Source organism: Ammospiza nelsoni, chromosome 7 (assembly GCF_027579445.1).
Source record: "Ammospiza nelsoni isolate bAmmNel1 chromosome 7, bAmmNel1.pri, whole genome shotgun sequence".
NCBI lineage: Eukaryota > Metazoa > Chordata > Aves > Passeriformes > Passerellidae > Ammospiza > Ammospiza nelsoni.
Window position 1 is genome coordinate 38231501 of NC_080639.1, and position 21996 is coordinate 38253496.

Consider the following 21996-nt stretch of genomic DNA (forward strand, 5'->3'; position numbering starts at 1 on the left):
TTCCAGGAAAACAGCCCCAAACTGCCTGAGATAACAGCAAAGAGCAAGTTAAAACCCCTGGATCCTCACCCAGAGCAGGCTGCAGCACATTCCTGTGGAATAAATCCTGCAGGATTCCCACTATTCCATGAAAATGGCCCCACACTGCCTGGGCTGAGACCCAAATCTGCTTCACTGCTTCAGCCCCAGAGCCAAACTGCAAGGCATTGAAATTCCAGGTGTTCCAGGAGCTTTGGAATTCCTGCCCTGCTGCTCCCCATTGACTGAGTGGTTTTGGAGCCTGGAACCTTCCTGTTGAAACATCTCTCTAATTGCAATAATTGATCCTAATTGCTCTCTGCATTTCCAAATTCCAGAGGCAAGTCTAGATTGCATCCAAGTCCAGGAAAACAATGATGAGATCCAAGCATTGCCCCGTTATCTCTCTTTTTTGGTATTTAATGACCTAAGAAAGTTACAAAAGTAACTTTAAATTACATTTAGGTATATAAACTAATTAAATATATTTAGCTAATACTGAGAAAATAAATCCCAAGCACCATGAAGACAAAGAACAATAAGAGATGAGTAATTCCAGGGTAATTAAGGACTTTTTATGGAGTCTCTGGATGAGCTGGAGACCACTGGAAGTTGACCTCATTCTCATTTTCCAACAGCAAACGAGTGATTAGCCCAGATTTTATTAAGTTCTGCATTCTGGGAGAACAATTTTATGACTCACTGCATATTTTTTTGCCAGTTCCTAATTTCAGGAATGGCAGATTTGTTGGGAATTTCAGTGGCATTTTCAGAGGATTCTGAGCACTAAATTGAGCAGCGACAGAATTGCCGAGGTGAGAGAAAATGGAGAATTCAAAAAGGAAATTTGAATTCCGGTTCTCAACGCCGCCAATCCACATTCCAAGCCACATGTGGTGAACACACATTCCCAACAGACCAGAAACAAATCCCAGCTACTTTTATTCTCTAAGAACACTCAGAGTGAGGAAGGCCTGGCGATGCCGAGGGAGGATCGCCCACGAACCGAAGGATCCCTGGAGGGGACAGCAGCAGCAGGGAGGGCTCAGTGGCCGCTGAGTTTCCTCATGATGGGGCTGTCGGGCTCAGCGTTGGTGCAGATGGTGCCCACCAGCACGTGGGTGCCCCACAGGTTGTGCCTGATGACTTTGCAGCAGCCCAGGTCGTCCACGGCAAAGCCCAAGTGCCGGTAGCGCTCGTCCGTCTCCAGCAGGGGGTTGTTGCTGTAAGGCCCGAAAAACTACAGGGGAATAATCAAATAATCATCAATAAAAGGTTTTCTGTCGCAGACATTTTTTCCACAGAAATCTTTCTTTCAGATTTGTTTATCTTCTGGGAAGCTGAGGCCCCAGAAAGAGGATGTAAACAATAATTATCAGCTGCTGTGGAATGCAATAGGATGCACCTGGGAGTGGTTCGTGTTCCGTGGGTACCGTTAAGAGCCAAGCACGGAGCAAGCTCTCTGGGACACAGAGAATTCTCTTGTTTTTAGATTCTCTTCTGATTCGTAGCTTAGCTTAAAAGCTTCTGCAACTTCTCTCTTTATTCTATTCAGTACAGTTATAATGTATTATATATCACATATCAATAAATCCAGCCTTCTGATCAGAAACAAGATTCTTGTCCTCCTCTCACCCCCAGTGACCTCCTCAGGTCGCTGTAAGAGTTTTCCATGTGGATTTCCAGTTCTGATGGATGGGGGAAAGATAAGCTTGAGTTTGGCTGTGGGAGAGGTTTTATGTGGGGTTTGAAAGGTTTTTCTCTCAAATCCCAACCCCGCCTTTGTGAGGAATTAAGGGCAGAGCCCTGCCAGGAACAGCACAAACAGGACAGGGACTAAGGAGAGAAACTTCCTAGGAAATTGTAAAATTAACAACTCACATTCGCAATAAGTCCCTAAAGAAAGTTGGTTAGAGGAGCAAAATTGTGATTCAATTGTGAACAGGTATTTAAATTAAACTGGTATTTAAGTATTTAAATTAAACTGGTAATTAAGTTGCAAACAGGTATTTAAATTAAACTGATATTTCAATTAAACTGATATTACAATTAAACTGACAAATATTTAAGTTGCAAACAGGTATTTAAATTAAACTGGTATTTAAGTATTTTAACTGATATTTAAGTTGCAAACAGGTATTTAAATTAACTGGTATTTTAATTAAACTGATATTTAAGTTGTGAACAGGTATTTATATTAAACTGGTATTGAAATATTTAAACTGATATTGAAGTTGCAGACAGGTATTTAAATTAAACTGATACTTCAATTAAACTGATATTTAGGTTGAAAACAGGTACTTAAATTAAAGTGATATTAAAGTATTTAAACTGATATTTAAGTTGCAAACAGGTATTTATATTAAGATGGTATTGAAGTATTTAAACTGATATTTAAGTTGCAAGCAGGTATTTAAATGAAACTGATATGTAAATTAAACTGATATTTAAGTTGCAAACAGGTATTTAAATTAACTGGAATTTCAATTAAACTGATATTTAAGTTGTGAACAGGTATTTATAGTAAACTGGTATTGAAATATTTAAACTGATATTGAAGTTGCAGACAGGTATTTAAATTAAACTGATACTTCAATTAAACTGATATTTAGGTTGAAAACAGGTACTTAAATTAAACTGATATTTAAGTCTTTAAACGGATTTTTAAGTTGCAGACAGGTACTTACACTGATATTTAAATTAAACTGATATTTAAGTTGCAAACAGGTATTTCAATTTAACCGATATTTAAATTAAATTGATATTTAAGTTGCAAAGAGGTATTTATATTAAACTGGTATTGAAATATTTAAACTGATATTGAAGTTGCAGACAGGTATTTAAATTAAACTGATATTTCAATTAAACTGATATTTCAATTAAACTGATATTTAGGTTGAAAACAGGTACTTAAATTAAACTGATATTAAAGTATTTAAACTGATATTTAAGTTGCAAACAGGTATTTCAATGAAACTGATATTTAAGTATTTAAACTGATATTTAAGTTGCAAACAGATATTTAAATTAAACTGGTATTAAAGTATTTAAACTGATTTAAGTTGCAGACAGGTATTTAAATTAAAATGATATTTCAATGAAACTGATATGTAAATTAAACTGATATTTAAGTTGCGAACAGGTACTTAAATTAAACTGATATTTAAGTATTTAAACTGATATTTAAGTTGCGAACAGGTATTTAAATTAAACTGATATTTAAGTTGCAAGCAGGTATTTAAATGAAACTGATATGTAAATTAAACTGATATTTAAGTTGCAAGGTACTTAAATTAAACTGGTATTTAAGTTTTTAAATAAACTGGTATTTAAGTTTTTAAGTTAAACTGGTATTTAAGTTTTTAAGTTAAACTGGTATTTAAGTTTTTATGTTAAACTGGTATTTAAGTTTTTAAGTTAAACTGGTATTTAAGTTTTTAAATAAACTGGTATTTAAGTTTTAGACTGAGCTGCTATTTCAGTTTTACATTGAGTTGCTATTTGAGTTTTACATTGAGTTGCTATTTGAGTTTTAGATTGAGCTGCTATTTGAGTTTTAGATTGAGCTGCTATTTGAGTTTTAGATTGAGCTGCTATTTGATTTTTATTTTGAGCTGCTATTTGAGTTGCTCACAGATATTTCAGTTCTAGCCCAGGAGAAAGCTGCTGACTCCAAGCCCACTCTGATCCTGGCCTGGGATGTTGCTGCTGGAGTCTGAAGACCAAACCCCAAATTCCATCAACCCCAAATTCCTCCAGTGCAGGAATTCTGGGAAGCTTTTCCACCCCTGAGCTGCCTGTTCTGCCTCTGTTGGCACAATAAATACATAAATCCCTGCTTTTGGGAGTGTTTTTAAATAAAACCCCTCCAAGCTGAGCTTTGCCACCATCCCCTGAACTATGATGGGGTTTTAGCAGAGCTCACACCAAACCTCATCTCCCACTGAAAGCTCCCAGTGTTCACAGAACAAAAAGTTCATTTTCTGGGGACGAAGGGATCATGAACAGGTGCAAAGAGGTTTTTTAAAGCCTTCACCTGCACAGGTGTCAGGGTTCCCAAGTTACCTGGGCAGGGCACAAAGTGCCCAAGGGATTTGGGACACAAAACTTCTCCATTTCCTAAAATCCAATTTCATTTCCTGACAGTGCTGGCCCTGCACTCAGAGCTGACACAGCTGAGCTCATAAATTTACATTTCTTCAAGGAATTATCCTGAAAAAGTTGGATTTAATCCAAATTTTACTGCAAGAAAGAACTTACAGCCAGTCCTGAGGAGGGATCAATGAAATCAGCCCAGTAGCCCTCAGAAGAAATTGCATAGCAGATTTCCTTGGCACCATTGATGAACTGGAAAGGAAAAAATTGGGAAAAGAAAGGCATCAAATGAAGTTATCACATAAAAAGAATTATTTCTAACTTTATTTGTTATCAATAAAATAATTTATTTACTTACAATTGTAAAAATTGGATTTTCTCTGCAATTAGTGCTCTAAAAAGCTCAAGGTTCTAAATTTAGAAAAATATTATTTATTCAGCTTCAGTCCCTTACAGGTCCAAAATAAGGGGAATTTATCCTTTACAGCAAATTCTGTGTTAGTTTAAAATGAGGGAATTAAACCCTTTACAGTAAATTCTCTATTAGTTCAAAATGAGAGATTTTTACCATTTACAGTAAATTCTCTATTAGTTCAAAATAAGGAAAATTTATCCTTTACAATAAATTCTGTATTAATTCAAAATAAGGGAATCCTACCCTTTACAGTAAATTCTGTGTTAGCTCAAAATAAAGAAAATTTATCCTTTACAATACAAAATGAGGGAATTTTATCCTTCACAGTAAACTCTGTGTTAGTTAAAATAAGGGAATTTTACCCTTATTTCAAATTAATATTAATAAGTGAAGTTTACAGTACATTCTGTGTCAGTTCAAAATAAGGAAAATTTATCCTTTACAATACAAAATGAGAGAATTTTACCCTTTACAGTACATTCTGTATTAGTCCAAAATGAGGGAATTTTATCCTTTACAGCAAATTCTGTATTAGTTCAAAAAGAAGGAATTTTACCCATTACAGTAAATTCTGTGTTAGTTCAAAATAAGGAAAATTTATCCTTTACAATAAATACTGTATTAGTTCAAAATATGGAATATTTACCCTTATTTTGAATTAATATTAATAAGGAAAATTTACAGTACATTCTGTGTTAGTTCAAAATAAGGAAAATTTATCCTTTACAGCAAATTCTGTGTTAGTTCAAAATGAGGGAATTTTACCCTTGACAGGAAATTCTGTATTAGTTTAAGATGAAAGAAATTTACCCTTTACAATAAATTCTGTATAAATTCAAAATAAGGGAATTTTACCCTTATTTCAAATTAATATTAATAAGGGAAGTTTACAGTACATTCTGTGTTAGTTCAAAATGAGGAAAATTTATCCTTTACAGCAAATTCTGTATTAGAATTGTAGATTGTTAAAAATGAGAGAATTTATCCTTTACAGCAAATTCTGAATCAGTTCAAAATGAAGGAATTTTCCCCTTTCCAGCAAATTCTGTATTAGTTCAAAATAAGGAAAATTTATCCTTTACAATAAATTCTGTATTAATTCAAAACTAGGGAATTTTACCCTTATTTTGGATTAATATTAATAAGGGGAAATTACATTCTGTGTTAGTTCAAAATAAGGAAAATGTATCTTTTAAAATAAATTCTGTATTAGTTCAAAATAAGGAAAATTTATCCTTTACAGCAAATCCTGTATTAGTTCAAAATGAGGGATTTTTACCCCTTGTAGTAAATTTCTATTAGTTCAAAATAAGGAAAATTTATCCTTTACAATAAATTCTGTATTAATTCAAAACTAGGGAATTTTACCCTTATTTTGGATTAATATTAATAAGGGGAAATTACGTTCTGTGTTAGTTCAAAATAAGGAAAATTTATCCTTTACAGCAAATCCTGTATTAGTTCAAAATGAGGGATTTTTACCCCTTGTAGTAAATTTCTATTAGTTCAAAATAAGGAAAATTTCCCCCAGTAAATTCTGTAGTTTGAAGTTTGATTGCTCTGATGATTAATCATGTCCAAACTGTGAATTAAATCCCAAATATCCCAATTTTAGGCACAACATTTCTGATCCAGGATCTCTTCTGGTCCCTCAGGGTGAGGTTAATGAGCACTTGAGCTGGATTAATGCAAATATTTGGATTTGGCTGTACAGTCTCATTTTTTAGCTCCTGAAATGAGGATTTTTCAGGTGAATTCTGCAAACAAACCAACATTTCCCTGTGAATTTTTGGTTTTAACCTCACACCCCTCAGTGACTGGATTAGACCTGACAGGGAGGTGCCTGAGGAGGAAAGATGCCAATTAACACATAATTAGAGCAGATTAAAACACTAAAGAGCAACAGGGCAGAAATAATTCAAAGAGAAGAACACACTGAAATGAAGGGAAATTTAATTTCTGAGTCATTTTGTGCTGATTCCTTTTTTTGTGGCTGATTAAGACAGCCCATGTTTGTGCTTTAGGGCATTCCCAGATTATTTCAGGCACAAACATGATTTATTTCCAGGTGAAATGCTGGGTTTGGGGATATTTTATAAAGAATAGGCAGAAATGTTCTTTTATTGAGGTGCTAAGGGCAGTGAACAGCGACACTTGGTGGGGAAATGGTTAAATTGTGGAAAATGGGAAATAAAGGAATTTTCAAGCCCTCTAGAGGTGAAAGAACAAGACAAAGTTAAGATGAAAAAACACAACTGAAATTCGGGGTTAAAAGAATTAAAAACATGCATTAAAGTGGAAAAAGCCCAGAGAAAATGGTGATTTTTACAGTTTTGAAATTCAGGGTTAAAAGAATTAAAACCATTCATTAAAGTGGATAAAACTCCAGAGAAATCGAGGATTTTTACACTTTTGACCAGTAGAAAGTGCAGTGAAATCTTAATTAAATGAATTAAACAGTAGATGATAATTAATAATGAAGGACTATAATAGAAGTGTATTATAAATAATATTAAAGATTAAAATGTAATATATTACATTTAATAATGTAACAGAGATCTATATTACATATAGATCTATATTATATAGATCTCTATATATAGAATATACATCTATATTATATGTATCTCTCTATATACAGAATAAAGGTCTATACTATATCTATATATAAAATATGAATCTATATTAACTCTATTAAATATAGAACTATACTATATATATAAAACATGGATCTATATTATATATATAATATTGATTTGTATTATATATCTATATATATAATAAAGATCTATATTATATATATCTATATATATATAAAACATAGATCTATATGATATATACCTCTAGACATATAAAATATGGATCTATATTATAAATATATATAAAATATGGATCTGTATTATATATCTATATATAGAACATGGATTTAGAATATATATATCACTATACATATAATGAGGATCTATATTATATATCTCTATATATATAATATGGATCTGAATTATATATATCTCTTTATATATAAAATATGGATATATATTATATATATAAAATATGGATCTGTACTATATATAGAATGTAGATTTAGATTATATATATCACTATATACATTATAAGGATCATATTATATATATCTCTATGTATAGAATATAGATCTAAATTATATATATAAAAAATATGGATCTGTATTATATATCTATGTACATAATATGGATCTGTATTATATATCTATATTTAGAATATGGATCTGTATTATATATCTACGTACATAATATGGATCTATATTATATACAAACCTATATATAGAATATGGATCTATATTATATATATCTATATATAAAAATATAGATCTGTATTATATATCTATATATAGAATATAGATTTAGATTATATATATCACCATACATATAACAAGGATCTATATTATATATCTCTCTATATATAATATGGATCTAAATGATATATATCTATATATATAAAATATGGATCTATATTATATATATATAAAATACAGATCTATATTATATATCTATATATAGAATATAAATTAATATTATTTATATCACTATCTATAATTAGGATGTATATTATATATCTCTATATATAAAATATTGATCAGTATTATATATCTATACATAGAATATGGATCAATATTATATATATGAATTTGTATTATATATCTATATATAGAATATAGATCTATATTTTACATATACAGATATATTTTATATATCACTATATATAGAATATGGATCTATATTATATCTATCTCTCTATATATATAGAATATGGATCTATATTATATCTATCTCTATATACAGAATATGGATCTATATTATATCTATCTATATACACAAGATGGATCTATATTATATCTATCTCTCGATATACAGAATATGGATCTATATTATATCTATCTCTCTATATATATAGAATATGGATCTATATTATATCTATCTCTCTATATACAGAATATGGATCTATATTATATCTATCTCTCTATATACAGAATATGGATCTATATTATATCTATCTCTCTATATACAGAATATGGATCTATATTATATCTATCTCTCTCTATATATAGAATATGGATCTATATTATATCTATCTCTCTATATACAGAATATGGATCTATATTACATCTATCTCTCTATATATAGAATATGGATCTATATTATATCTATCTCTCTCTATATATAGAATATGGATCTATATTATATCTATCTCTCCATATATACAGAATATGGATCTATATTATATCTATCTCTCTATATATATAGAATATGGATCTATATTATATCTATATCTCTCTATATACAGAATATGGATCTATATTATATCTATCTCTCTATATATATAGAATATGTATCTATATTATATCTATCCCTCTATATATACAGAATATGGATCTATATTATATCTATCTCTCTATATATACAGAATATGGATCTATATTATATCTATCTCTCTATATATATAGAATATGGGTCTATATTATATCTATATCTCTCTATATACAGAATATGGATCTATATTATATCTATCTCTCTATATATATAGAATATGTATCTATATTATATCTATCCCTCTATATATACAGAATATGGATCTATATTATATCTATCTCTCTATATATATAGAATATGGATCTATATTATATCTATCTCTATATATATATAGAATATGGATCTATATCACATCTATGGGATGTACCAGGATGGCAATCTGGGTTTGGTGAGTGGGTTGTGCCAGGATGGCAATCTGGGTTTGGTTAGTGGGTTGTGCCAGGATGGCAATCTGGGTTTGGGGTGTGGGATGCACCAGGATGTGGGTTTGGGTTTGGGGTGTGGGATGTACCAGGATGTGGGTTTGGGTTTCGTGTGTGGGATGTGCCAGGATGGCAATCTGGGTTTGGGGTGTGGGATGTACCAGGATGGCAATCTGGGTTTGGGGTGTGGGATGTGCCAGGATGGCAATCTGGGTTTGGGGTGTGGGATGCACCAGGATGTGGGTTTGGGTTTGGGGTGTGGGATGTACCAGGATGTGGGTTTGGTGTGTGGGATGTACCAGGATGTGGGTTTGGGGTGTGGGATGTACCAGGATGTGGGTTTGGGTTTCGTGTGTGGGATGTGCCAGGATGGGAATCTGGGTTTGGGGTGTGGGATGTACCAGGATGTGGGTTTGGGTTTGGTGAGTGGGATGTACCAGGATGTGGGTTTGGGGTGTGGGATGTACCAGGATGGCAATCTGGGTTTGGTGTGTGGGATGTACCAGGATGGCAATCTGGGTTTGGTGAGTGGGATGTACCAGGATGTGGGTTTGGGTTTCGTGTGTGGGATGCACCAGGATGGCAATCTGGGTTTGGGGTGCACGCACTGACGTTTTCCAGCAGCAGCTCCCTCTCCTGCTCCACCTCGTGGCTCCACACGCTCATGTCGTGCCGGCTCCTCTGCGTCACCGTCAGCACCGTCAGGCGCTTGGGGTTCACCTCGGGGAACAGCGACTGGAAATCTGAAATTGGGGAAATCCAGAGTTTGTCCTGCTCTGCCAGGGCAGCCTTCCCTCCCACACACCAATATTTCAGTCATATTTCCCTTTTTAAATTGCTTTATTTAATTGGTTTTATTTTAATTTTTATTATTATTACAATTAATATATAATAAATATAAATGTGGGGAAAATCCAGAGTTTGTTCTGCTCTGCCAGGGCAGCCTTCCCTCCCACACACACCAACATTCCCTTTTTAAATTGCTTTATTTAATTGGCTTTCTTTGAATTTTTATTAGTATTACAGTTAATATATAATAAATATAAATATAGTTATATTTAATTTAATATATAAATATTTATATACTGACATATATATTTTTATTATTTATATAGACATATACTAACATAATTTATATATTAAATTGTAACAATTTCTAGATTTAATTATATACTACATTATATAAATAATTTATATATGAACTTTTATATATTTCATATAATATATATATATTAAACTATATAAATATATTTTATTATTATAAATTAAATATTATTATTTATTTATTTTGATTATCATTACTTTTTATTTATTTAAAGGGTTCCCATTTAATCTCCTATTTGGTTACTATTTTTACTTTTTATCTAATTTAATTATTCCCATTTAATCTCCTATTTGGTTATTATTTTTACTATTTATTTAACTAAATTGTTCCCATTTAATCTCCTATTGGGTTATTCTTTTTACTTTCTGTTTAATTCAATGGTTCCCATTTAGCTAAATATAATTGAATTTAAGAATTAATTGAATAGAATTAAATACACTTGAGCAGTTTCAGATGATTTGCACTGGCACTTCACACTTTTCATCTTAAATATTATGAACAATATTGAAAGTTACGAAAAGTTATTTAAAATCTGAAAAGATATAAAAAGATATTAAATGGTTCTCAATTAATTTTAGTAATTTTCTTCCTGAATAAATTAAAACCACAAAGCCAGAAGTTTCCTGTTTCCTATTTGTTGTTTTGTTCAGAAATTCCAAAGGATTTGGTAAATGGATTTTGGATAAGGAATTAACTCCAGAATTTCTCTGGCACTAAAACAATTTAAAATTATATTTAAATGAAATATTAAATATTATCAATGGCAAATATTTTTTAAAAAAATAATTTAAAATTTAAAATATTAAATATTGCCAACAGCACTTGGTTTCCATTCTGTCCAAAGGGATTTTTGTACTGATTAACTCTGAATTAACCTTTCCCACAGCACATTGACATTCATGGTTTTGTATTTAAAATTTGGAATTTCATGGAGCATTGACATTCACTGGTTTTGTATTTAAAATTTGGAATTTCTTGGCTGGAAATAAAACTGAACCTTTTCTCAGCAGCTCAGGACAGGCTTGCACTGCACATTCCACCTTGGCATTTTCAAAGTAGGTTTCAGCATTATTGATCTGCTGCTTCTGGGGAGCATCAGAACCCTAAAAAGCACAAAAATTCAAATTTTCACAGTTAATATCAAACAGGAATAAATCTGTGCATCAAAATAGGGTTTAGGGATCAGATACACTCGAGCAGTTTCAGGTGATTTGCAGTGGCACTTCACACTTTTCATATTAATATTGAAATAATAAAATTATTAACAATATTGAAAGTTACTAAAAGTTATTTAAAATCTGAAAAGATATAAAAATATAGGTAATTTTTAGAACTAAGCATTGCCTAAACTCTGCAAATACAAAATACTCAAGGAAACTTCAATTTTACTGGGTGTATTGAAAATGGTGAATCTCTCATTGGGAGCTTGGGGGATTTCTGGTAAATTCCACAGTTTTTATAACTAAACATTGTCCAAACTTTTCAAACACAGATCCATTCAAAAAATACTGAAGGAAATTTCAATTTTGAATTGAAATTATGAAAGACAACGATGAATCTCTCGTTATGAGCTTGGGGGATTCCTGGGTGAATTTCATGGTTTTCAGAAGTAAATATTGCCCAAACTTTGCAAACTCAGATCCATTCAATAAAGTACTGAAGGAAAATTCAATTTTACAGTGATGAATCTCTCATTGTAGTGTTGGGGCATTCCTGGATGAATTCCAGGGTTTTTAGAACTAAACATTGCCCAACCTTTGCAAGTCCATGAAATAAAATTCTGAAGGAAAATTCCAATTTTACTGGGTGGATTCATAATGATGAATCTGCAGCACTGCCAGAATCCTCTCATAATGAGAGGGGAGATTATAAATTGGGGGATTTCTGGGTGAATTCCATGGTTTTTAGAACTAATAATTGCTCAACCTTTGCAAATCCAGATCCATTCAAAGAAATACTGAAGGAAAATTCCAATTTTATTGGGTATACTCATAATGATGAATCTTTCATTGTGAGGCTGGGGGATTCCTGGGTAAATTCCACGGTTATCAGAATTAAACATTGTCCAAACTTTGCAAATCCAGATCCATTCAATAAAATACTGAAGGAAATTCCAATTTTACAGGGTAAAAGGTGGTGAGACTTGGCCAACAGCAGCTTTGAGGACTGAAATCCTCCCAGCAATCACTCCTAAAATGCTGTTTCAAAACAGCCTGAAATATTTTTGTCCCAAAAAAGAACCACCTTGAGGCAGTTTCTGTGCAGAAAAGTGGGCAGAAAATGCTTTTTGAGGAAGAGTTGTGTTTGTCCCCCATGCAGGGGGCTGCTAGGAAAGGGGAAAGGGGGAAAAGGGGGAAAGGGAAAGGAAAGGGAAAGGGGAAAAGGAAGGGGAAGGAAAGGGGGAAAGGAAAAGGAAGGAGGAAGTGGTGGAGGGAAAGGAAGGGAAAAGGAAGGAAAGGGAAAAGGGAAAAGGGAAAAGGGAAAAGGGAAAAGGGAAAAGGGAAAAGGGAAAAGGGAAAAGGGAAAAGGGAAGGGAAGGAAAGGAAAGGAAAGGAAAGGAAAGGAAAGGAAAGGAAAGGAAAGGAAAGGAAAGGAAAGGAAAGGAAAGGAAAGGAAAGGAAAGGAAAGGAAAGGAAAGGAAAGGAAAGGAAAGGAAAGGAAAGGAAAGGAAAGGAAAGGAAAGGAAAGGAAAGGAAAGGAAAGGAAAGGAGGAAAAGGAAAAGGGAAAAAGGAAAAGGGAAAAAGGAAAAGGGAAAAAGGAAAAGGGAAAAAGGAAAAGGGAAAAGGGGGAAAGGAAAAGGGAGAAAGGAAAAGGGTGAAAGGAAAAGGGGAAAGGAAAAGGGAAAAAGGAAAAGGGAAAAAGGAAAAGGGAAAAAGGAAAAGGGAAAAAGGAGGGAGTGGCTGAAGGAAAGGAAGGAAAGGAAGGATGAACCTGACTCCATGTTCTCAAAGGCTAATTCATTACTTTAAGATACTCTATTACATTAAAGAACACTAAAGAATGCAGAAAGGATACTTACAGAAGGCTAAAGCTAATAACGAAACTCAGGACTCTTTCCAGAGCCTCAACACACCTTGGCACTGATTGGCCAAAGAGTGAAAACAATTCACATGAAACCCACGACACAACCGCCTGCGGGTAAACAATCTCCAACCACACACCAAAGCAGCAAAACAGCCGAGAAACAAATAAGAATTAAGAATAAATCATTTATAAGAATTTTTCCTTTTTCTCTGAGGCCTCTCAGCTCCCCAGGAGCAAACCCTGGGCGAGGGAATCTTCCAGGGCTTTCTCTCACCTGGAACTCGTTGATGTACTGGGCCACCACGAACTCGTGCCTGTCGCTGGCTGAGGGCTCTGCCAGCAGGTCGGGCAGGCTGGGGGCGGGCTGGGCTCTCTGGCTGGCAGTGCCATGCAGGTGGCACCCGAAGCCGATGTTCCCTGGCAGCTGGAAGCGCTGGTCCTGCGGCCCAAAGGGACCCATCAGCTCGTCCGGCCACACCGTCCTGGGAGCTGCGGCTGGGGAGGCACACAGCAGTCAGGGAAACACAGAACCGGCAGGGAAACCCAAAAACGGCCAGGAAACCCAAAACCGGGCAGGGGAACTCAAAAACCAGCAGGGAAATCCCAAAGAAAACAGGGAAATCCCAAAGGTGGTCAGGGAAATCCCAAAAGCAGTCAGGAAATCCCAAAGACAGCAGGGAAACCCAAAAGCAGCCATGGAAACCCAAAAATGGTCAGGAAATCCCAAAGACACCAGGGAATCCCAAAGATGGGCAGGGAAATCTCAAAACCAGCCAGGAAACCCAAAACCGGTCAGGGGAACTCAAAAACCAGCAGGGAAATCCCAAAGAAAACAGGGAAATCCCAAAGGTGGTCAGGGAAATCCCAAAGGTGGTCAGGGAAGCCCCAAAAGCAGCCATGGAAACCCAAAAATGGTCAGGAAATCCCAAAGACAGCAGGAAAACCCAAAGACGGGCAGGGAAATCTCAAAAACAGCCAGGAAACCCAAAACTGGTCAGGGGAACCCAAAAACCAGCAGGGAAATCCCAAAGAGGGTCAGGGAATCCCAAAAGCAGCCATGGAAACCCAAAAATGGTCAGGAAATCCCAAAAACGGCTGGGAAATTGCAAAGACAGAAGGAAATCCCAAAACTGGTCAGGGAATCCCAAGAACCGGCAGGGAAAGCCCAAAAATGGCCAGGAAATCCCAAAGACAGCAGGGAATCCCAAAAGCGGCCAGGAAATCCCAAAAGGGAATCCCAAAAATAGCCAGAAAACCCAAAACCGGTCAGGAGAACCCAAAAACCAGCAGGGAAATCCCAAAGAGGGTCAGGGAATCCCAAAGGTGGTCAGGGAATCCCAAAAGTAGCCAGGAAACCCCAAAGCAGTCAGGAAATCCCAAAGACAGCAGGGAAACTCAAAAGCAGCCATGGAAACCCAAAAATGGTCAGGAAATCCCAAAGACAGCAGGGAAACCCCAAAAAACGGTCAGGAAACCCAAAAATGGTCAGGAAACCCCAAAGACAGCAGGGAATCCCAAAGATGGGCAGGGAAATCTCAAAACCAGCCAGGAAACCCAAAACCGGTCAGGGGAACTCAAAAACCAGCAGGGAAATCCCAAAGAAAACAGGGAATCCCAAAGGTGGTCAGGGAAATCCCAAAGGTGGTCAGGGAAGCCCCAAAAGCAGTCAGGAAATCCCAAAACCAGCAGAGAAACCCAAAAATGGTCAGGAAATCCCAAAGACAGCAGGGAAACCCAAAACCGGTCAGGAGAACCCAAAAACCAGCAGGGAAATCCCAAAGAGGGTCAGGGAATCCCAAAAGCAGCCATGGAAACACAAAAATGGTCAGGAAATCCCAAAGACAGCAGGGAAACCCCAAAAAACAGTCAGGAAACCCAAAAATGGTCAGGAAATCCCAAAAATGGCTGGGAAATTGCAAAGACAGAAGGAAATCCCAAAACTGATCAGGGAATCCCAAGAACCGGCAGGGAAAGCCCAAAACCAGCAGGGAAATCCCAAAAACGCTCAGGAAACCCCAAAGACAGCAGGGAAACCCAAAGATGGGCAGGGAAATCTCAAAAACAGCCAAGAAACCCAAAACCAGTCAGGGGAACTCAAAAACCAGCAGGGAAATCCCAAAGAAAACAGGGAATCCCAAAGGTGGTCAGGGAAATCCCAAAGGTGGTCAGGGAAACCCCAAAGACAGCAGGGAAACCCAAAAATGGTCAGGAAATCCCAAAGACAGCAGGGAAACCCCAAAAAACGGTCAGGAAACCCAAAAATGGTCAGGAAATCCCAAAAATGGCTGGGAAATTGCAAAGACAGAAGGAAATCCCAAAACTGATCAGGGAATCCCAAGAACCGGCAGGGAAAGCCCAAACACAGCAGGGAAATCCCAAAAACGCTCAGGAAACCCCAAAGACAGCAGGGAAACCCAAAAGCAGCCATGGAAACCCAAAAGTGGTCAGGGAAGGCCAAAAATGGGTGAGGAAATCCCAAAACCAGTCAGGAAATCCCAAAGACAGCAGCTTTTTAAAATAAATTTGCTTTTCTACTAAGTCAAAAATCTCACTTCCAAACTGGGATTGCAAAGAAATAAAAGTTTGCTTTATTTCTAAATGTGCTTTTTCTTTTTAAATTTGCTTTTTGTTCTAAAATTGGCTTCTCCCCTTCTACCAAGTCAAAAATCTCAAAATAAATTGGGATTTCAAGGGAATAAATTTGCTTTTTTCCCCTAAACTTGCTTTTTCTTTATAAATTTGATTTTTCTCTTCCACCAAGTCAAGAACCCCAGTTCCAAATTCAGATTTTCAGGGGAATAAATTTACTATTTTTTTCCAAAATCTGCTGTTTTTAATAAATTTGCTTTTCTACAAGTCAAAAATCCCAATTCTAAATTCTGATTTCAAGGGAATAAATTTGCTTTTTCCTTTTTCCAAATGTGGTTTTTTTTTTAAATTTGCTTTTCTGCTAAGTCAAAAATTCCACTTCTAAATTCAGATTTCAAGGGAATAAAATTGCTTTTTCCCCCTAAATGTGCTTTTTCTCGATAAATTTGATTTTTCTCTTGTACCAAGTCAAGCACCCCAGTTCCAAATTGGGATTTCTGGGCAATAAATGAGTTTTTCCTTACACAAATCAGGGGGTGCAGCAGCCACGTGAGGCTCATCGGAGCCCGAGGATCCTGCAGTGGAAAAAGCTTTGGCACTGCCAACCCTGCTGAGCAAGGAGCAAAAGCCTGGCAGGTACGAGACCAACCTCGCTCTGCTGCACAGCACCTGGGGAGAAAACAATTCAAAAAATGAATTATTCATAAAATAAAATAAGAATTTCGCAATGAAAATCCAAAGATTCATTTAAAAGCGGCTCCGTGAAAAATCCTCCCTCAATAATTATGTTAAAATTTGAATTATGGCCAGGTGTAACATCAGGTTGTAGGAATATTTTATTGTTATTTTAATTTTTATATTTTGTATATTTTGTATATTTTGTGTATTTTTTATATTTTTTATATTTTTATATTTTTCTTTCCAAGCAAAGAAAAAGCCTTAAAGTGGTTTTAAAGCTTTCTTTCATAAGAAAAATCCTCCCTCAATAATTGTGTTAAAATTTGAATTACGGACAGCTGTAACATCAAGTTGTAAAAATATTTTATTGTTATTTTCATTTTGTATATTTTGTGTATTTTTTATATTTTTTATATATTTCTTTCCAAGCAAAGAAAAAGCCTTAAAGTGGTTTTAAAGCTTTCTTTCATAAGAAAAATCCTCCATCAATAATTGTGTTAAAATTTGAATTACAGACAGCTGTAACATCAAGTTGTAAAAATATTTTATTGTTATTTTCATTTTGTATATTTTGTATATTTTGTATATTTTTTATATTTTTTATATTTTTCTTTCCAAGCAAAGAAAAAGCCTTAAAGTGGTTTTAAAGCTTTCTTTCATAAGAAAAATCCTCCATCAATAATTATATTAAAATCTGAATTATGGCCAGGTGTAACATCAAGTTGTGAAAATATTTTATTTTAATTTTTATATTTTGTTGTTCCTAGCAAAGAAAAAATCCTTAAAGTGGTTTTAAAGCTTTCTTTCATAAGAAAAATCCTCCATCAATAATTATATTAAAATTTGAATTATGGCCACCTGTAACATCAAATTGTAAAAATATTTTATTGTTATTTTAATTTGTATATTTTGTATATTTTGTATATTTTGTATATTTTTATATTTTTCTTTCCAAGCAAAGAAAAAGCCTTAAAGTGGTTTTAAAGCTTTCTTTCATAAGAAAAATCCTCCCTCAATAATTATATTAAAATCTGAATTATGGCCAGCTGTAACATCAAGTTGTAGGAATATTTTATTGTTATTTTAATTTTTATATTTTGTATATTTTGTATATTTTTAATATTTTTTATATTTTTTATATTTTTATATTTTTCTTTCCAAGCAAAGAAAAAGCCTTAAAGTGGTTTTAAAGCTTTCTTTCATAAGAAAAATCCTCCCTCAATAATTGTGTTAAAATTTGAATTACGGACAGCTGTAACATCAAGTTGTAAAAATATTTTATTGTTATTTTCATTTTGTATATTTTGTGTATTTTTTATATTTTTTATATATTTCTTTCCAAGCAAAGAAAAAGCCTTAAAGTGGTTTTAAAGCTTTCTTTCATAAGAAAAATCCTCCATCAATAATTATATTAAAATCTGAATTATGGCCAGCTGTAACATCAAGTTGTGAAAATATTTTATTTTAATTTTTATATTTTGTTGTTCCTAGCAAAGAAAAAATCCTTAAAGTGGTTTTAAAGCTTTCTTTCATAAGAAAAATCCTCCCTCAATAATTATGTTAAAATTTGAATTATGGCCAGCTGTAACATCAAATTGTAGAAGTATTTTATGGTTGTTTTAATTTGTATATTTTGTATATTTTGTATATTTTTATATTTTTCTTTCCAAGCAAAGAAAAAGCCTTAAAGTGGTTTTAAAGCTTTCTTTCATAAGAAAAATCCTCCATCAATAATTGTGTTAAAATTTGAATTACAGACAGCTGTAACATCAAGTTGTAAAAATATTTTATTGTTATTTTCATTTTGTATATTTTGTATATTTTGTATATTTTTTATATTTTTTATATTTTTCTTTCCAAGCAAAGAAAAAGCCTTAAAGTGGTTTTAAAGCTTTCTTTCATAAGAAAAATCCTCCATCAATAATTATATTAAAATCTGAATTATGGCCAGGTGTAACATCAAGTTGTGAAAATATTTTATTTTAATTTTTATATTTTGTTGTTCCTAGCAAAGAAAAAATCCTTAAAGTGGTTTTAAAGCTTTCTTTCATAAGAAAAATCCTCCATCAATAATTATATTAAAATTTGAATTATGGCCACCTGTAACATCAAATTGTAAAAATATTTTATTGTTATTTTAATTTGTATATTTTGTATATTTTGTATATTTTGTATATTTTTATATTTTTCTTTCCAAGCAAAGAAAAAGCCTTAAAGTGGTTTTAAAGCTTTCTTTCATAAGAAAAATCCTCCCTCAATAATTATATTAAAATCTGAATTATGGCCAGCTGTAACATCAAGTTGTAGGAATATTTTATTGTTATTTTAATTTTTATATTTTGTATATTTTGTATATTTTTAATATTTTTTATATTTTTTATATTTTTATATTTTTCTTTCCAAGCAAAGAAAAAGCCTTAAAGTGGTTTTAAAGCTTTCTTTCATAAGAAAAATCCTCCCTCAATAATTGTGTTAAAATTTGAATTACGGACAGCTGTAACATCAAGTTGTAAAAATATTTTATTGTTATTTTCATTTTGTATATTTTGTGTATTTTTTATATTTTTTATATATTTCTTTCCAAGCAAAGAAAAAGCCTTAAAGTGGTTTTAAAGCTTTCTTTCATAAGAAAAATCCTCCATCAATAATTATATTAAAATCTGAATTATGGCCAGCTGTAACATCAAGTTGTGGAAATATTTTATTTTAATTTTTATATTTTGTTGTTCCTAGCAAAGAAAAATCCTTAAAGTGGTTTTAAAGCTTTCTTTCACAAGAAAAATCCTCCCCCAATAATTATGTTAAAATTTGAATTATGGCCAGCTGTAACACCAAACTGTAAAAATATTTTATTGTTGTTTTTGTATTTTGTTGTTCCTAGCAAAGAAAAAGCCTTAAAGTGGTTTTAGTGTTGATTAAAGCCCTGAAAATTTAAAATTTAAATTAAATTATGGACAGGGATTGTCTCCATTATTATCTCCTGGAAAACACAAATCCCAAACGCCACAGGGTGGGTGTTTTTTGGAAAATTCAACTTTTCAGGTGAGGAATAACAATTCTTTTGATAAAATCACATAAAAGGATTTTCCCCAAGTGCTGCAGCTTTTATTTTATAAAAATTTATGCAATTTTACATCAAAAGAGGCACTTTCAGAAATAATTTACTTTGAAAAAAAGAGAATAAATGGTGCTATTTGGATGTTGAATATAAAATTGTATTTAAAGCATCAGCACCTAAGGCAGTAGAAGTTTTTTTTTATCCAGTGCTTCTGTGTAAATATAAAATAATTTCTACCAATTTATAAAAACTCAAATGCTTCAAAACACATTAAATTTATAACTGAAATCAATTATTTACAGCTCAAGCCTGGAGCCGTCTCCTTTTCAGCAGCTTTAAAAGGTTCCTGTGTCTGATTCCTCTCAAATCTTTTTTCTTTATCATGTCAAATCTCTATTAAAATCAATTTTTGCACGATGAGGATGCTACAAACAGATGTAAACAATTACAGCCAACATGTAATTAGCAGAAAAGAGAATTTTTCCTAATTATCAGGCTCACTTAGCACGGAGATGTCGCTAATTGCAGCTCACTCATGCAAATATTTACACACCTGGCATTGCACAAGGAGCGAGGGAATAAATGAATTATTCATGTTATTATGGCGGCAATAAAAACAATCAATAACAGGAAAAACAATCAATAAAAGGCGTTTTATTGCTTCAGATCAGCTGAGTGCTCCAAAACACGCGCCTGAGCCCAGGATGACAGAAAAAAAATTGATTTAATCCTTAATTTTGTCATTATTCCTGGGATATTTAAACTAGAGGAGAGCTGGGTTGGGATTTTAGGGAGAAACTCTTCCCTCTGAGGGTGCTGAGGTTCAACAAGTGTCCAAGCCTTGGAGCACCCTGGAATTTGTCCCTTCTCGCGGCACGGAGTTGGAATTAAAGGATTTTTAAGTTTTTTTCCCCCACCCAAAGCTGTTTGTAATTGATTTAATCCTCAATTCCGCCGCTCCGGGCCATCCGCAAGGCCGGGCCTCGCTCACTCACATTGGCCATGGCAGACGCTGCTCCCCCGGCAATGACAGCCCCGGACAGCCCTGCAAAAGAGAAGGGAAAGGGCAGAGAACGGAAAGGGGACGAGGAAAAGGAAGGGAAAAGGGAAAAGGAAAAAGGGAAAAAGGAAAAAGGGGAAAAAAGGCGCTGAACTCCCCAGCCCCGGAGCCCCCTCACACCCCGCCCGGCCTCCCCGCGTCCCAGCAGCGGCGCTGGCGCGGACAGGCAGCAACAGCTGACGGGAAGGAAGCAAAAAACGGGAAAATGGGAGAAGGAAACGGGAAAAGAGAGAAGGAAACGGGAAAAGAGAGAAGGAAACGGGAAAAGAGAGAAGGAAACGGGGAAAGAGAGAAGGAAACGGGAAAAGAGAGAAGGAAACGGGGAAAGAGGAAAAGCAAAGCAGCCCCCGGTCCTCTCACCTCTTCCTGCAAAATGGCGGCGCCCACCCGCCCCCGCCGCGCCCTCGCCGCGCGTCCCCAGGCTGAGCCAGCCGATCCGCCGACACCTCGATGGGCGCGGCGCGGCACCGCGCGGAATCCGCCGCTCGGCGTTCTGTTTCTCAGGACTGCGGGGGGGGCGGTGGAGGGCGTGAGGGGGAGGCGGTGATGGCGGCGGGGCCGGCGGGGCTGGGGAGGTTCCCGTGGGAGCGGCGGGGTCGGGATCGGTGGTGGCGGGGCCGGGAGCGGTGGTGGCGGGGCCGGGAGCGGTCGCAGCGGGGCTGGGGTGTCCCCTCGGTGCTCCCAAGGCGGTGTTGCCCCGTGTGAGGGGCGCAGAAGGGCGGCCGTGGGTGCTGTTCCCATGCGGGGCACCAGGGGGCAGTCACGGACCGTCAGACGCCCTCATCGCCTTCATGATTCCTGGGGATCCAAAAAAAGGGAAAATGGGGAGGAAAAGGGAAAAATGGGGAGAAAAAGAGGGGAAATGGAGATAAAATGGGGGAAAGGATTTTGTTGAAGGGATTTGAAAGGAGGAGAGGGTGTTTCCTGTAAGGAAAAGCGTAAAGCCAGGTGTTCGCTGGGAATGGGGAGCATCAGTGGCGCTTCTGCCTCAAAACTGTGACTTCAAGGGTGATACCTCAAATAACTTTACAAAATAATAATAAAAGTATTTAAAACCTGCTTCAATGGCTTCCCTCCGTGTTGATTTTGTGTGTTTGTTGGTTTTTTGGGGTTTTTTTTTGGTTTTTTTTATGGAAGAGCTCTGGACAGGCTCCCCAGAGAATGGTCACAACCCCAAGGATT

At 35.0% G+C, this 21996-nt stretch overlaps 1 protein-coding gene across 2 annotated transcripts; it reads right to left on the bottom strand.

Annotated features, from left to right (window-relative positions):
- Positions 1 to 417: 417 nt before the first annotated feature.
- On the bottom strand, positions 418 to 21195 carry MMADHC (metabolism of cobalamin associated D). Of its 2 annotated transcripts, XM_059476123.1 has the most exons (8): positions 21175 to 21195; positions 20750 to 20799; positions 16543 to 16687; positions 13704 to 13924; positions 11402 to 11507; positions 9912 to 10042; positions 4279 to 4365; positions 418 to 1258 (listed from the first exon to the last, which is right to left on the bottom strand). In XM_059476123.1, the coding sequence occupies exons 2-8, from the start codon at positions 20756 to 20758 to the stop codon at positions 1064 to 1066; spliced, it is 894 nt and encodes a 297-aa protein (XP_059332106.1). In that variant the 5' UTR covers positions 20759 to 20799; positions 21175 to 21195; the 3' UTR covers positions 418 to 1063. The 2 variants fall into 2 exon arrangements, with proteins under 2 accessions (XP_059332106.1, XP_059332105.1); XM_059476122.1 differs by lacking the exons at positions 20750 to 20799; positions 21175 to 21195 and having other exon boundaries at positions 16543 to 17090.
- Between the last annotated feature and the right edge of the window lie 801 nt (positions 21196 to 21996).

What these genes read in the sequence shown, in the direction of transcription:
- MMADHC (XM_059476122.1), bottom strand. Translation starts at nt 16,765, where the DNA reads ATGAATCTTTGGATTTTCATTGCGAAATTCTTATTTTATTTTATGAAT. An exon ending in TCCTGAGCTGCTGAGAAAAG is followed by an intron (nt 10,043 to 11,401) that starts GTTCAGTTTTAT and finishes CCCCAATTTCAG; the next exon opens with ATTTCCAGTCGCTGTTCCCC. An exon ending in ATCCCTCCTCAGGACTGGCT is followed by an intron (nt 1,259 to 4,278) that starts GTAAGTTCTTTC and finishes ATTCCCCTGTAG; the next exon opens with TTTTTCGGGCCTTACAGCAA.